Source organism: Melopsittacus undulatus, chromosome 5 (genome assembly GCF_012275295.1).
Source record: "Melopsittacus undulatus isolate bMelUnd1 chromosome 5, bMelUnd1.mat.Z, whole genome shotgun sequence".
Taxonomy (NCBI): Eukaryota; Metazoa; Chordata; class Aves; order Psittaciformes; family Psittaculidae; genus Melopsittacus; species Melopsittacus undulatus.
Window position 1 is genome coordinate 34902970 of NC_047531.1, and position 17235 is coordinate 34920204.

Here is a 17235-nt window from a genome sequence, read left to right on the forward strand (position 1 = left end):
CGACATTCTTACACTTTATTTGGTTTTGTCTTGAAAGCTTTTCACTTCTTTCCATTGGATGTCAGGGGATGCACATTATCTGGTATCGTATGATGATCCAAGTAATCCAGTTTCAAAACACAGCAAAACAAAACCCAAAAATGTCAAGATCTGGCAGAGGCTTTGTACACCATACTGGTGTGTATATTTTGTTGTTGTCTCACATCATCATTTTAGTTTTTCTATTTAAAACCATTTCAAGGTTTTGTTCCCATTTGTGCAAAATTTGGCTTTATAGCAGAAATCTCTTTTGGTCTCTTTATTGCTCTCATCATATATAAAGACGTGAGTAATTCATCTCAAAGCACAATGGGTTCTGACACCACTCCTTGCATGGTGGGAGTGCTAAGTACCTTGTCAGTAAGGACCAAGCGGAGTCATCACACTGCTCTGTGCCCTGCATGCAGTGAGCCACGGGGAAATGCTGGGATGAGAGCAAGGTGTAACCCAGTTTCTACAGTGCCTCAGTTCAGTTTTTCATTCAGAAGCCATACAGAGTACCTCAGCTCTCTGATACAAATCAAGAGTGAAGAAAGGTGTGTGAAGAATTGATCACTTTTTATTTATTGGCTGAGCAGAAAAATAAGACACAAAGAAATCACTGCAGGTCAATCTGCAGTAAGCAAGCAGGGGTTTTGTCTTTGTTCTTGATTTGCTTCTTTTCTCTTTGTAGGAGATGTGTTTCTAAGTCTAGAGTGAAATTTGAAATGCAAACGAAAATCTACTGTGGCAAAAGAAAACATTTTATTTTGTTTTCAAGTCATTGTTTCTCCTGTATTAATTGAACACAACTGATTCCAGTCACAGCCCAAAAAAATTTAAAAGAAATTTTCTTTTCAAATTGAAAAATTATCAAAACCTATCAAAAAAACCCATCATGCTCTACCTGAACAAAACAAATCCCCAAAATCAGCATAAAATGTCCAAAATACCCTGGCTCAGATAAACTCAGCTCTGGTGAAAGAGGTTTCCACCGCAATCCTTCACCCAGTTTATACACTTAGGCTAAGGAAGACCAAAACCAAACCCTTAACTCATCACCAAACACAGTCTGCTGTCCATGATGTCACTGCCTACTCATTAATGCTTGCAGTCTGCAAGATGAAGGCAGAAGCTATTTATCCAGAGCCATCTCAAACATCCTCAGCAACACAGACAAAGCTGAGATTTGCCACTACAAGAAGGAAAGAGGCCAAGGCCAGGCTGGGCTGTTTTTGCGATAGGAAGGGGATGGGCAGGAAGAAAAGGCTGGGGGGAAACTTGGAGCACCAATCTTCTCTCTTCTACCTGTAACGAAATGGCAGGATCGGGAAGGGGTTTCTCTCTCCCCAGCAGTGCTATTTCCCTACACACACCAACCTCTCCTTTAGAGTCAGCAGTAGCAAGCCAGATAACTTCACTGCCCACCTCTAGCTGAAAAACAGAGCATATTACCCATAAAGAGAATGAATTCTAGTATGGTGTAATCTAAAGTATGGAAGGAGGCAAGGATGGGAATGGGCTGTGTATAACACCAAAGCTCTCAGAGGTGACACTTGCCTGTGTTTTTATTCAGGCAAACACACATTCACACAACTTCACTTTAGTTTTTAGGTGCTTTCAGAGCACCAGCCTTGCAGTATGTGGGACCTTAGAGTACTCTTCCATAGAGTACTCTTAGAGGTCCAACTCTATGCATCCACAGAAAGAACCAAAACACAGTGGCAGCCTATGATTAACTCAATTCTGAGGTCTCCCTCATTCCTGCTGCACGTATTCAGTGTCGGTGCATCCAACAAGGTGACAGGGAATGTCAACATACTTTGTGACACATGCAAAGTTTTTAGGATGAGCCTGACCTCATTTATTTTCATTCCTATCTCCCCACACACAAAGAAGTGCAGTTCATAACCATTCAAAAGCAGCAAGAAATAAAACCAAGAGGATTCAGTTAAAAAATTTATACAAGGAGAAAGACTAACAGAGAACACCACCAAAGATAAGCAGAACCTCCCAAGATTTTTCTTGAGGCTGTCATTTCCTGTTACATTACCTATAATGGCTATTTAAGGCCTCTGTGCTTCACGAAGTGGTCCAACCAGCAGCATTCCTTGTTTAGGAAGAAATGTCATCCCCATTGGCATGCCAGTAACCATTGTAACTGCTTTTACTCTTACACTGAAGCATTTGTGATGGCCAGTCTCTGCTGGAGATGAACCAACAACCACTGACTCCTAAATGGCAACATCTGTTGCTATCTTGTGTAATTATAATTAAGTATCTCGATTTTATGGGTACTACTGGCTCTGGCAGGACAGATAAACCAAAACCTGCAAACTTTCCCCTTTACTGATAAGGAGTCCCAGAACCCCCTTTTTCAAGAGCAAATAGTCAAATCCTTTCTTTGAACAAAGATGGCAGATCCTTGAAGCTACTCAGAACTTCCCACTGTGGCTCTAAGACACTTAATTTTCCTCAAAACCTAGACTCCTAATCAATCGTGGTATGTACTAAGAACATCAAACAACATAACCAGCACCAAGATAGAATACATTCTCTGCACATTCCCCCCAGAAAGCACTGTCAAAGATGAGACAATAATATTCTGCTAATTTGATGCTAATTTATACAGACACACTACTAAAATGTGCTTAATCCTCCAAGAGATTCAGTTGCTTGACTTCAGATTTCAAAGAAAAGCATGCAAATGCAGCAATAAAATGCATTCCGTTTAATCAAGTGAACACATAACAGTCTGATTCACATTGTTTTATGGCATCAAATAATAGTTTCTGATGTGATTCCATGTGGGAGAAAACAGGGAGGTTGCTGTAAGTATATTTTGGCAGAGTATTAGGGGTCACAGACAGCTGATTTCTTAATGAATTGTTAAAGGCTTCCAAAATTTGCCTCTTATGGGAAAATGGAAACTTCCTCTCTCTGCTATATCTTTAACAGAAAGAAAATAATAGCAGATTTCAGCTAAAACATGCCAGTTTAAACTTGCCTAATTGCTGAAAAATGCTTATTTTGAGCTAAATAATGTCTACAATACTGTTTTGTATCCACAATGTTAGCACTGCACCACAGATGCTATTAGATCACATGGAAGAATTGTCAACAGTAACGCAACAAACAATTTGGAAGCAGAGCTGAGAAGGGTCACGGAGCAAAGTGTCAGAGCTGACAAAAAACTTCCACTCTCTACTTTATTTGGAAAATAAAAGGGAAAGAGAAGGGAACCAAACAAACCCTCTGTGGTATTAAGTCAAATTAAATAGAGTTCATAAACATTAAGGCATTTTGACATTACAGAGATATGGGCCCCGTGATGAAAGAAATTATGTTTTGGAGAATCAACTGTAATTATGGCTTGGAAAATGTACAGAGAGAGACAGAAAAAAAAAATCAGTGTAATTTGATGGCAGTGAAAAGCTGCAATATTTAAGGAAATGCTGCAGTTCCACCAAACATCTCAAGTCCACACCTTCAAATATATTCTCACTTTATTTTATGAATGCCCATCAGATATATATCTTTGATGCTACAGCACACTAGTTGAATAAAAATCAACAACATAAAACCCCTCTTCATAAAAGATCCAAGATGTGACATCCCAAAGCCATAACCATTAACTCTGTGAGCATATCATCTTTGACAACCATATATAAATGACATCATGACAACAAATACAATGTACAATAATAAGTGTGCAATGGTACAAAATATACAAAAGGAATGTGTATTTAATATACATTCAATAATACCCCATAAAAATCTTTCTTGGGAAAGTGAAGTGCCTTTTCAAGAGCAACGAAAAATGTACACCACTTCAGTTAAGATGCCTGAAGTATCTCCCATCAAAAGAGTAAAACCTGTGCTCTTTGAGCGGAGATACAAAATAATTGAGCTGAATTTTCCCTAAGGAAAAAGAAAAAAAAACCCTAAATTTCATAAATTTTTTGTCCACAGCTATAGTATTGTAAGATATTTAGAGTGCAGAAAAATCAGTTTAATTTAAATTTTATTTAAAAGGGGGCCCTCTTTTATTGATAGAACTAGCTCAGTAATATAAAATCAAAAATCTATATTCCTTAGAGTAAAAAGACCACTTCTGTTTATGTGTCTTTTCTGGTTTTGATGCATTCCATAATTCACATCATTTTGCTATAATGGAAATGTGAGTCTGACCAGAGGTCAGTACAAGACCCATTCCTCATTTTCTCCTGGCTGTATACAAGTCTTGCATAATTTTACCCAAGTATTTTTTGCCTAAGTTTCAGATTCCTTTGAGTTCAACCTCAATGGGAATTTCAGGAAATTATTACAGTGGATATTATGAAGATCTCATGCTTACAATGTGGCTGATTTTATGAAAACATCCACCTAGCTTCCATTTTTCTAGGCACCATTTTGTGCCCTTCTTCCAAAGTAGGTACTTGCATCAACAGCAGAAAGCATTTATATGCTGAGCTGCGCAATTACCTAACCCACACTCAGCTCTGCTGGGCATCCGTCCTCATCAGTCCAGGAATAAAGGTGGCTGAGTGTTTCTAGTAAGCCTCCCAGCTGACAAAGCCGATCCCTGATTTCCAGAATTAGAGATTCCTGCCTTAACTCCAGAGTTCAGGCTTCACTGGTTTGCAACACAGGGAAAGGTGATATATTGGCAACCAAAACTGCTTCCACAGAGAGGAGCAAGTGCAACTTGCACTGTAGGTATCGCTTTCCTTCTTTATAGAGTTTGAGCCTGCTTCTGCCTATAAACTCATGGGACCAGAACTACAATTCATACTATAACAATTAGCACATTTAAATCTAACAGCACCAGGTTTTACACTAACCCTGACAGCCATGACTTAGGCATCAGAAAGGGTTCAACTTGCAGGTGCAACACCATGCCTCTTGTATTTGAGTCCAATATAGACCATCCACCTCTCCAAAGTGCTAAAATCAAAAGTACTTTCCAAAGTTCAAAACTCACCTGAGGCTCGTTCCGAGTATCATTCACAATTCTGATTTTAAGAGAGACTCACAGTTATGCTACTAAAGGATAATACATGACCTCTGCAGGAGGTTTCAGGCCTCTCTGAAAATCATGTCTTCTGAATATGTGTAGAAGGAGTGATAGGAAATGGAAGGTACCTACAAATCATATGGCATGTCTGAGCAATGCCCAGGTGAATGCAAAAAACTCATGTTATTTGCAGTATGTATATCTCTTCCTGAGTTGAATTTCATTCCCAGTATGGAATCCAAGCATCTGCTTTCTTTTTTGGCAAGGTACTCGATCACATGGTAAGGCAATCCAATTTTCTGGTTTGCTTCCTGTCTTCTTTCCACCTAAATGGCCAAGCATTTGTCACCAAGATCACCACTACAATGTGTGCCAGAATATGTTTAAAATATGGTCCTGTAAAAATAGAAATTAGGTTTTTTCCTTTGAAGGCAGCATTTTTTCTTCATATATTCTGGGACCTTGAAGATTTCAGCTGAACAGATTCAAAATGATCTTCCTTCTCCTGCAATGGAAAAGACATTTCTCATCAAGTGGGATTCCTCAAATTCACAGCCAAGTTACTATAGTCATTCCTTCTCTTAATATCACCAGAGCAGCCTTTGCCAAACACTTTGGTTTATTTCTGCCCTAGTCATTAAGTGTGCAGTTTGATTCTTTATTATTTAATAACACTATTAATTCTGTAAGAATTTGCATAGACAATTAAAACATGCCATATATATTGTTCATAGTACTTTAGAGAGTACAGGGCAAGTTTGCATTTCATACTCTTAGTATAGGACAGGTAGTCAGAGCAAGGCAATTGCAAGGCAATCATATCTATGGTTATCATTTAAGGTGTTAAGGTGTTTCCTACAATAAATATAATATCTGGGGGAAAGCTGGTGAAGGTGAATACCACTGCCTCACTCCCAGATTCCCATCTGTCCTGGGTTCAGCAGTAGCAGTCACAGAATCACAGAATCACAGAACCCCGAGGGTTGGAAAGGACCTTGAAAGATCATCTAGTCCAACCCCCCTGCAACAGCAGGGTAACCTAGAGTACATCACACAGGAACTTGTCCAGGCAGGCCTTGAATATCTCCAACGTAGGAGACTCCACAACCTCCCTGGGCAACCTGTTCCAGTGCTCTGTCACTCTTACAGTAAAGAAGTTCTTCCTGATGTTAACATGGAACCTCCTATGCTCCAGTTTACACCCATTGCCCCTTGTCCTATCACTGGATATCACTGAAAAAAGCCTAGCTCCATCAACCTGACACCCACCCTTTACATATTTGTAAACACTGATGAAGTTACCCCTCAGTCTCCTCCAAGCTAAAGAGACACAGCTCCCTCAGCCTCTCCTCATAAGGGATGTGTTCCACTCCCTTCATCATCTTTGTGGCTCTGCGCTGGACTCTTTCAAGCAATTCCCTGTCCTTCTTGAACTGAGGGGCCCAGAACCGGATGCAATATTCCAGATGCAGCCTCACCAAGGCAGAGTAGAGGGGAAGGAGAACCTCTCTTGCCCTACTAACCACACCCTTTCTAATGCATCCTAGGATGCCATTTGCCTTCTTGGCCACAAGGGCACATTGCTGGCTCATGGTCATCCTCCTATCCACCAGGACTCCCAGGTCCCTTTCCCCTTCACTACTTTCCAGCAGGTCAACCCCCAGCCGGTACTGGTACATGGGCTTGTTCTTCCCCAGATGCAAGACTCTACACTTGCCCTTGTTGAATTTCATCAAGTTTCTCCCCGCCCAACTCTCCAGCCTGTCCAGGTCTCGCTAAATGGCAACACAGCCTTCTGGTGTGTCAGCCACTCCTCCCAGTTTAGTGTCATCTGCGAACCTACTGAGGGCACACTCAGTTCCCTCATCCAGGTCGTTGATGAAAATATTAAACAGCACTGGTCCCAGCACCGACCCCTGAGGGACTCCACTAGTCACAGACCTCCAGCTAGATTCTGCCCCATTGACCACAACTCTCTGCCTTCTTCCTTTCAACCAGTTCTTGATCCACCTCACTACCTGATCGTCAAGCCCACACTTCCTTAGCTTATCTATGAGAATGCTGTGAGAGACAGTATCAAATGCCTTACTGAAATCAAGAAAAACCACATCTACCACTCTACCATCATCCCTCCACATAGTCACTTCCTCATAGAAGGCTGTAAGGTTGGTCAAACATGACTTCCCCTTCATAAAACCATTTTGGCTGTTCTTAATAACCCCCTCATCCTTAATATGCCTAGAGATGGAGTCAAGAATAAGTTGTTCCATCACCTTTCCAGGGACGGAGGTAAGGCTGACCAGTCTATAATTACCTGGGTCCTCCTTCTTGCCTTTCTTATAGACTGGTGTGACATTTGCCATCTTCCAATCCTCAGGCACCTCTCCCGTTTCCCACAGCTTACCAAAGATGATGGAGAGTGGCCTAGCAATGACCTCCGCCAGCTTCCTCAGCACCCGTGGGTGCATTCCATCTGGACCCATTGATTTATAGATGTCCAGTTTGCATAGCTGATCCCTAACCCAATCCTCATCTACCAAAGCAAACTCCTCCTTTGTCCTGACTCCTTCTGGGGCTATAGGAATCTGGGGCCCCTGGGGAGAGTCTGCAGGAGTAAAGACAGAGGCAAAGAAAGCATTCAGCACCTCTGCCTTCTTTATATCCTCTGTCTCCAGGGCACCCACCTCGTTCAACAGTGGGCTTATATTGCCTCTTGTCATTTTGTTCCTTCTTAGTAGCTGGTGCAGTGCTGTTTTTTTGACTTTCAGTCTGGGACCAATGCTGATAATACCAGTGGTTTTAGTTGCTGCTCAGTAATGTTTACTCTGACCAAGGACTTTCTGAGTCTCATGCTCTGCCAGGGAGGAGGGGAAGCCGGAAGGAAGCAGAGGCAGAACACCTGACCCAAACTAGCCAAAGAGCTATTCCATACCACAGCCATGTAATGCCCAGGATGTAGAACTGGAGGCAGTTACCCAGATGGGTTAGATCACTTCTCAGGTTGGGCTGGGTATCGGTTGGTGGGTGGTGAGCGGTTGTATTCTCTTAGTTTGTTATTTCCCTTATCATTATTACTACTGGTGGTAGCAGTAGTGGTTTGTGTTATACCTTAGTTACTGGACTGTTTCTATCTCTACACATGGGAGTTACATTCTTTCAACTCTCCTCCCTGCCTCTCTGGGAACAGAGGGAGGAAGGAGGGGTTGAGCAAGCAGCTGCATGATTCTTGTTGCCGGCTGGGCTTAAACCATGACACCATCCCAACTTCTCTGGGAAATCCACAGGACAAAAAGACTCTACAGATCCTCTGCCTTCTTAAAAATCAGTACTGGAGGGTTGAGTTTTCTTTCTTGTTTCATCTGCAGGGTGACAGCCTAGAACATCTGGCCAACAGGCATCAGGGTGAGAAGTGTGGACATACAGGTTCCTGCTTGTGAATAACCCAATGGTCTATGTATAAGCAATAAATGAAGAAGCTCTAATAAATCTACTCATTAGAAAATGCTGGTTCTTGTTTCATGTACCTACTTTTCATACCTGTTGATGTACACAAATAGTTTGGAAACTATGTTAAACTAACCTCATGATTCCTTGTTTAAAGCCATCTCACTCAGATCAGGATAGCCTAGCACAGACATGAGAAAGAGCAGAGAAGAAAAATGTCCTATGCTGTCCTGCAGAAAAGTATGAATTTTTTGTTCCGAAGGACCTGATATTGTTATGCTGCAGACAACAGATGGAACCAGAACAATCTCCAATCTGAAGCTGTTTCATAATTCTTTAACTTCTACATTCTCATTAAAAATAAAAGTAATTGCTTTCCATATTACAGCCCAAGCCCTAAATTCCTGGGGTACCCAAACCCACTAATAGCTTCATGAGACATTTTGCTTCACAGAAATGCCATTGCCTGAAGCTTGAACATACAGCTAGAATACTTCAAACTTTTTTTTATCTCTCAGTTTATGTCTCTCTTCTTTTTTCCCTTGTTTTTCTCTGTATATTTTTCCTTATTTTACATGCATATGCAGCAAGAGATGAATTTCCTCATTTTTTTGCATAAAGGAAAAGTGATGTTTATAGCATTTGTTTTGGAGAAATATATATTACATTAGAATTATCTGGAGGGATACAGGACACAGAGCTCAGTAAGCTAATGAGGTACTGGAAGCTGAGTTTGCCAGCTGTGATTGTCTAGCAGGAAAAAAGGAGCAAACTTAGAAACATCTGACAGGCTTGTTTAAAGAGGGGAGAATACTCAGGGAACCTAAAAAATGGGTTTAAGTATGTTAAAACACTTTTTGAGTCCAAATAGGCATTCAAGTGGTCTGAAAGCTAAAGTACTAAAGCTTAAAGAGAGAAACCAAAACAAAACAATAAAACTATATACACACACCAAAACACACAAACAAACAAACAATCAATCAAAACCCACTTAGAGACTCACTGATTTGGACTGGAAGGGACCTTAAAGCTCATGCACTTCCACTCACTGTCAGGGGCACGGACACCTTCCACTAGAGCAGGTTGCTCCAAGCCCCTGTAGCCTTGAACACTGCCAGGGATGGGGCAGCCACAGCTTCTCTGGGCACCCTGTGCCAGCGCCTCAGCACCCTCCCAGGGAAGAGCTTCTGCCTAAGAGCTCATCTCAATCTCCCCTCTGGCAGGCTAAAGCCATTCCCCTTGGCCTGTCCCTAAAGGCCCTTGTCCAAAGTCCCTCTCCAGGTTTCCTGTAGCCCCATTAGGCACTGGAGCTGCTCTAAGGTGTCCCCAGAACGTTCTCTCCTCCAGGCTGAACAACCCCAGCTCTCAGCCTGGCTCCAGAGCAGAGGTGCTCCAGCCCTCAGAGCATCTTTGTATTTTCCTCTGGGCTCACTCCAACACTCTCCTATGCTTTCATATCTATACTTATAATCAAGAAGGAGCCCATGGTTGGTGATGCGAATGGAGTCAGCAAAGGTTTTACACTTATCAGGCATACAGCAAAACATGACCTTCTGAGCAGCTCTGGTCATTACACTCAGCCACAGCCAGCCAAGCCATTTCACGGTCAAAAACACATCATCAGTGTTTCAAAGTCAATCCCTGTAGGATTTCAAATGGAATCAACCTCCATTTTTTGCAACACCACCACAAAATCGGATGTGATTTGATTTTATTTACATTTTTGATATTCTCAGTATTGAATTAGGAATGAATAGTCAATTTCTTCCCCTTTCCAAAGGGAACAATATTGATTTTTGCAAGACAAATAGTCAGGCTGGGGTCAAGGGAAAGTTCCGCATATTAGCTCTGTAATGGCAACTTCTCCAAAGAGAAGAGAAAGAACAGGAGAAAAAAAAAAAAGAAAGGGAGGCACAAAGGGCTTAATTACATTGCTCTCAATCACAGAAAAGTAAAAAAAAAAATTAATAGAAGAAAATCTCAAAATTGAACATTCTGAAATATTATTTGGAGAAGACACAAGAGAGTGACTTTTTAAAATAAATCTTTAGCATAATCTTTTAAGAAACCTTCCATTATGAAACCACTCATTTCATCAAAAAACTTGAAGAGAAAATGTTATCCAACTTTACCATGTTCATAATATATCCCCCAGCTGCACTATCTTAAAGACAACACTACATTTCCCATACTGCAAGGCATTTGGAATAAATACCAAAGTACTTGTGGGATGTTCCATGATGGTCCTCTGTTGTTCCTTTCCAAAATGTTATCAAAGGACACCAAAGACCTTTGTGCTATGAATTCAGACATGCAACAACCCACATCTCATGTGCTGCAGAACAAAATGCTTTTTGCTGTTGCTTCCCCGTGAAATGAGAAGTTTACAGTACAGCTATTGGAAGTTGCTGTACTGGGTAATAGGCTGTGGCCGACACCTCCTCTCCATCCTACAGTATTCCAAACAGTAGAATCCCATAGTATTCCAGATTATGGTTTTCAAGTCAGCCATGAAGCCAGTCCAGGTGAGCTGCAAGCAGCTGGCTGGTGGCTAAGTTCCCAGTGTTAATTTTCTGTATCTATAATAGCTATGTTTGCCTCAGTAATGGAGGTGGCTGGTACAAATCCAGGCAGGGAGGTTCACCCCACCATTAGCTGCTCTTTTAGGCATCACCCATAGAAGAAGGAATGCTACGGAAATCTCTCTGCAGAAGAGGGAGCATTTACTCAATACCCTGCAATATACAGTGGATTTCAGCACATTCAGTACGGACTGGGTGTAGGAGTCTGCACAAAGCAGTGTGCAAATTAGCAGCACAGCCTCATTACATCCAGTCATAAATAAAGGTAATAATTATTTTTAGTATTAATGGTAGTAATTACTACTCACCTTTGTTGCCAGGGACTTGAGCTTCCCCAGCAGTGACTGCTTATTTGAATATACTATTTCTTCTTCATTATCTTCGCCTTCCATTATAGCACAGCTGTCAGCAGCTGGCAGCTCACACTCTTTTGAGTTCGCTGTCATCACTAATTTTGAATATTTATACTCCAGCCTGAAGATATAAAGCCAGACAGGCACAGATTTTTTCACAAATGTCCCATATTCAATGATTTCATAATTTAGATTATCTGCAGTCCTTCCACGTAGCTACTTCAGACATATTTATTGGAAATTAGTTACTTTTTAATCATTACAAACATGTAACCAAAACAGTATTAACAATATATCAAGCTCCTGCTCTCCACATTAGTCCTATATCCTTAGAACCATGTTTTCCTAAGAGACCATAAGTACGTCTGAAGGTTTTCCTGCATGAAGAAGTGTGACCTGACTGCTTTCTGGGGCAATAGCAGGTCTGCCTTCAGAATCTGCAGCACACTCCTTTCCAAGAAGGCTATGGGGGAGAGGAGAGATGTGTAACAGTGTGGTAGGAGGTAGCAAGGTGTTGGGGCTACAATATTGGAGTCTGGGTTTGGTGGAGCTGGTTGTGCTATGGGGTGACGAAATCTCATGGTGGTGGAATCACATTTTAATAGCTTATGACATGAGATATGGGAAGCAGAGGACAATGAGGATGGGGAGTACGTTCAGTCTGAGAAGCAGGAATATTTTGGGTGTGTACCAGATGCTTCCTGCCAAAACAGACCTAAGCAATATACAGTCAAGAACCTTATTTTAACCCAACTGAAAAAGAGCTAATTAAACTGAAGAGATACCTTTTTGGTCTTCAGATTTAGAGCAAGCGGCGCTGCTTCAGGACCTGTAAGCGACTTTAAACTCTCAGGGGTTAAAAAGACAGAAATGCCCTAAAAAATTACTATGGATTTTCTAATATTTTTCTGACCAGTGTTTCTGATAGTCACTGTTGGCAGAAGAAACCTCAGCTTGGTGGATAAACACACCAAATGATGGCATTTCTCATCAACATTGTTATAAGGTCAAACCCATGAAATGTCTTCATTTCTTGATGTTCACTACATCAAGCTTTTAATTTACTTTTGTATGGAACATAATTTGCAGTACGTACTTTTGGTTCTTCTTCCAAAAGTAGCAGGTCAAGGCTATGAGCAGAACGGCTGTGAAAGCACCAACACCAGCTCCAACTTTCAGCCAAAAATCCACTGTTTCACATGTGCTCGTCCTTTTTTCTGGCAAGGGAACTCCTTTAATGCAGTGCTTTGGCTCATTCCATACATACAAGGTTTCCTTTCAGACAGAAAATACCAAAACATGAGCTGCTTGTAGGAAATGAGAGAACTATTTAGAGTTGAAGAAAACAAGCTGTTTTGAAGTAGAAAGGTTAGATATCTTTCCAACAACTATTTCAGGTTTTCAGACTCTTAAGTAGTGTCATACTGTCTACCCAATTGTCCCCCTGATTGTGCCTGCAGGTTCAGGCATAGCCAAAGGATTTCCTCTTCCATATCGCTCTTTACCTGGCACAATATGGGTTAGACAGCGATTGTGAACATGTTGTGCCCTTGTTCCCACACTGGAGCTATTGATCAACAGGACAGTTCTGAACCTCTAAAAGAACTTTGTCTAGAGAAGAGGACTGAAGTCCTTTGGACACTCCATCCTTCACAAATAACTTGCCTGCATGCATATAGAGTCGACATCCCTGCCCACATAGCTGGTCAGCACAAGCCAGTTCTTATGTAGAAAACACAATGCCATTGGCACAAATATCCCTGAGTCTCAACACAGCAATAAGACTTGCACCCAGCCAGCTCAGAGCCTGGACTGAAGTTTTCAAACTCTACCTGCACTTTCATATAGATTTTCACATCAAACTTCAAGAGTCCAAGTTATACCCAAAGGAACACATCTAACTTAGAGACATGGGCCCTGTACCTGAAATCCTTTCTTGCAGGCTCCCTCAATCTCATGGTAGTCTTGCTCCGTGCAGAGAGGGCAAGCTTCTGCACTTTCCCATATGAAGTAGAAAGTGCATCCATCGCAGGTGCCTGCAGGGCACGAGCTAGAGGAGAGCAAAGCTTAGTTAACACTTATGAAACACTCTGGGGCTTGCATCCTCACTCCACATTCTGCTGCTGAAGACAGTTAATACCAAGTACAAAAAATGAGTAAACATCTATCAAGTCAGCAGATGGAAAAAAATGGGGAAATTATTTTTCCCAGTTTATAAAATGCTTTCTCAAGTGAAAACAGATGTTCAGCTGTCAAAGGTCTAAAATAACAGCTCAGTTCCTGGCAGCGAGTGCTACTCACACACCTGCGATGAAGAGAAAAGAAACAAGCCTTGGAGACCAGAAGTATTCCAGCATTCCACCAGCACAGGCTAGCCTGGCACGTGCCTCTGTTGCTGTTCCCCTGCACTGGGTGTCTGTTCAACATGAATGCTGCTATCTGGTTCCTGTTGTTGTTCTAATGATGTCTGGGTGATTTCATCCTTATGGAATGGACTTCTCCTGTCATGGTTAATTACTAGAAGGATGTTCACTAGTTAATGAAGAGATAACAGCTTCTCTAGTCTAAGAAAGACTAATGACCCTATTTTGTATTCAGCCTGCAGAAGGAAGTTGAACTGGCAATGGCAGGACATTCATGCAGCTTTTGTTACTGACAATTACATCAGTCTAGCAGCAGCATTGGCCAGAAGTCCATACAAGAATCTAAGTAATGTAAATGTTAAATATATCCATACAGAAAATGGATTTAAATATGTTTTTTAAATATATCATCTGGAAATCTGTTATCCTGATTGGAAGGACTGAGGAATGGCTTCAAACTGAAAGAAGGGAGATTTAGATGAGATATTAGGAAGAAGCTGTTCCCTGTGAGGGTGTTGAGGTGCTGGCACAGGGTGCCCAGAGAAGCTGTGGCTGCCCCATCCCTGGCAGTGTTCAAGGCCAGGTTGGACACAGGGGCTTGGAGCAACCTGCTCTAGTGAAAGGTGTCCTTGCCCCTGACAGTGAGTGGAAGTGGATGAGCTTTAAGGTCTTTTCCAACCCAAAGCAGTCTGGGATTCTATGACTGAAAAATCCACAGCCCTAAAAGCCTATTCTGTCTCATCCTGATTTGAATAACTGGCAACTGTCCTCTCTGTATTATGGAACAGTCTTTCAATGTACACGATAAAAGCACTGACAGGCATTTCTCTTCAACTGCTTTCATCTTATACTATAACTTCATGTGATACTAAACACTGTGTCTGGAGGATCAAGGATTTACAGGCAATACTATTTGACATGTATCACATACCTCACTGTTTGAAAGTAGCTGTCTGACTGCTGAGCTAATCAAAGGGGGCTAGAAAGGGAGAAGTCAATGAGAACTGAGATAAAGTACATCACATCAGCTGTGTGCCGATTCTGCCCGTAACTACACTTGTAAAAGCAAGGTAGGTTAATCCTCCTCAGTACCTGTGCGTTACCACAGCTCATACTGTGTTTCACCTATAACATTAGAAGGACACCTGGAGGATTTTCACACAGTGACTGATAGACAATAGCTTGTTGTCCAGCATAATTTATAGTGTAGTGTCTCAGGCCCTAAGAAACCAAAGTAAGCATCTCCAAAGGCATTAGAACTTAAATCACAAGTAGATGACTTTTCGCCTTCATTCAAGGTTCGCCCCTCCCAAGACAGGGATCAAAGAGGATCCCACACTTCTCACAATGTTAGCTTTATGGAGTAAGACTTAACATTTGGAAAGGAGGATGAGCGAGAGTGCTATCAGCAGATTTATAGTAACATCCAGAGAGACCAAAATGCACCTTGACTGTCAAAGAGGAGGGTGAGCAGAGCTGAGGGGAGCTTCTGAAGAATCACAGCATTGCTAAAGAGCCACAGAATTACTCCTTTTACTGTTTTTTCTCTCAACTTTTCAGGTTTTCAGAAGATTTTTGTAGCCCCTTTTATCAGAGTGAAGGGAAAAAAAGGTCAGGCAACTTAAACACAACTGGTACAAGAAGTCCAGAGCACAAACTGGAATGACAAGACAAATACATACGGAACTTGAAATAGACAGAGTTAGGGCTCAAATAAGCATTGCAACAGCAGATTTCATAGTTCCTTTGATAAGTTAAAAAGAAAATCACTCTGCCCACAGCCACTGCTGTAGATGAAAGCAGAACACCTCTCAAAGCCCCAGCTAGGCAGCAATAATCAGCAGGCCAAAGATCAAAATCAGAAACTGAAATAAAGGAGAAGGGAAGACAAGAAAACACCACCACATTTTCTTTTGGCTTTAAGCTTGGAACAACCTGCCTAAACTCTAACCTCTCTCACCACACAGCCTCAATGCAGAGCAGTTGGTCTGCTGGGAGGTGATGGACACACATGTCTTTCACCTAGCAAAAACTAGTGAGACCTCCTGTGTGGCTGACGAGGGACACAGCCCTCCTCATTGCTATGAAGTATAAAGTTACTCATGAGTTTTGCCAATTACCTGAGGAAAAAAGGCTTTTTGGCACTGCTTGTATAAAAATACTTAAATACCTGGGCACAGAAAGCTCCCCTTGGTCTGGTTTGTTGAGGTTGCATCTCATTGTCACAACAGTTGCACGGCCATTTTCACATGAGGTTGTTACTGTTGAAGACCTAATGTCAAACAAGAGGAGAAATGTAATACATCTCCATCATAGTAAATATCTCTTTCATAGGTCTCTGTCCATTCATATAACTGAAATGCTAAAGAAATACTGTTTATCACAGTACTTTTGCCTTTGTCAGCTGGAAGGAAGAAAAAAAGGAATGAACAAAGGAGCAGGACAGGTTTCAGCACCTCATTTAAATCTCAGAGTATTCTCAGTACTCAGGGAACTGCTCTGTTCCAATAGCTAGTTTGAATTCTGCTGAGCCAAGGAATAAACCTGCCCACAAAACAGAGTACAATGATTAAAAAGGAGAATCGCAAGTGCAATGGTTGGTGTGTTACTCTGCTGGAGAGCTCATGATGCCTCTCTCCTTACCAGTGATCTGAAAACCACTCTGTCCTGAAACAGCACAAGGAAAAGGGGATTCAAAATATGGACCTTATTCCAACATGATAAACATTGCAAGCTAAGTCCATAACATACTCAAAGTAGGTTTACTGTTGTGTGGTTTAGTTTGCAGAATCAGGCACATAAATTAAGTATCTGTATATGTGGTTTTATATGTATATACGTAAGTATAAAGTGTTTATATCCAAAGTGCTATAGCCAATTAATATCTACCACTAAAGACAATTAAATTTAGAGAGAGAATCAGTAGAACAAATATAGATATATGCGTCAAGATAACCTGAATATCCCCATGGGCTCCAGAATCCAAGCTTAGAAATACACTTCCATGAAGAGAACAGCATGTAGACATCTTAACTGAAATAAACTTTCATTTCTTACCCAAGCTTACATATGATAAGTTACAGAAAGGAACAAGACATTGGAAGTGGCACCTGGATCAATAAAAGCTCTGGTAACACTACAGATTAAGTGTAATTTAGATTTGAGTAAAGAGCGTTTCCTGATTTCATAAGATGTTCTTCAACATGCCAATCGGTATCAGCCAGATACTGATTAAAGTGATAAAGATTAAAGGTGGATTAAAGATCTCCCCTCACAGTTTTCGTTTCCTTTAAACATCCAAAGATATTTGATATACTGATAAACAGTATCTTTTACCTACTTGTAAAAGAAATGCACATCAGGTAGTTTGCTTGGAGAGGGAGGAAACATATCTGTCTTGATGCTGATATTTTCCAGCGTTGTTTCAACAGTAGCTCCTGAAGTTTGAGAAGGGGGAA

General features: G+C 41.3%; 1 protein-coding gene across 1 annotated transcript in view; it reads right to left on the reverse strand.

Annotated features, from left to right (window-relative positions):
• Nucleotides 1-5422: 5422 nt before the first annotated feature.
• Nucleotides 5423-17235, reverse strand: part of ELAPOR2 (endosome-lysosome associated apoptosis and autophagy regulator family member 2) — a 49167-nt gene continuing 37354 nt past the window's right edge. Inside the window, exons 16-21 of the mRNA XM_005143348.3 lie at nt 17118-17214; nt 15948-16049; nt 13338-13464; nt 12511-12689; nt 11370-11535; nt 5423-5540 (exon numbers count right to left, since the gene is read on the reverse strand). Coding sequence (XP_005143405.1) covers nt 5481-5540; nt 11370-11535; nt 12511-12689; nt 13338-13464; nt 15948-16049; nt 17118-17214 — 731 coding nt within the window. The 3' untranslated portion in view covers nt 5423-5480. The remainder of the gene's footprint in view (nt 5541-11369; nt 11536-12510; nt 12690-13337; nt 13465-15947; nt 16050-17117; nt 17215-17235) is intronic.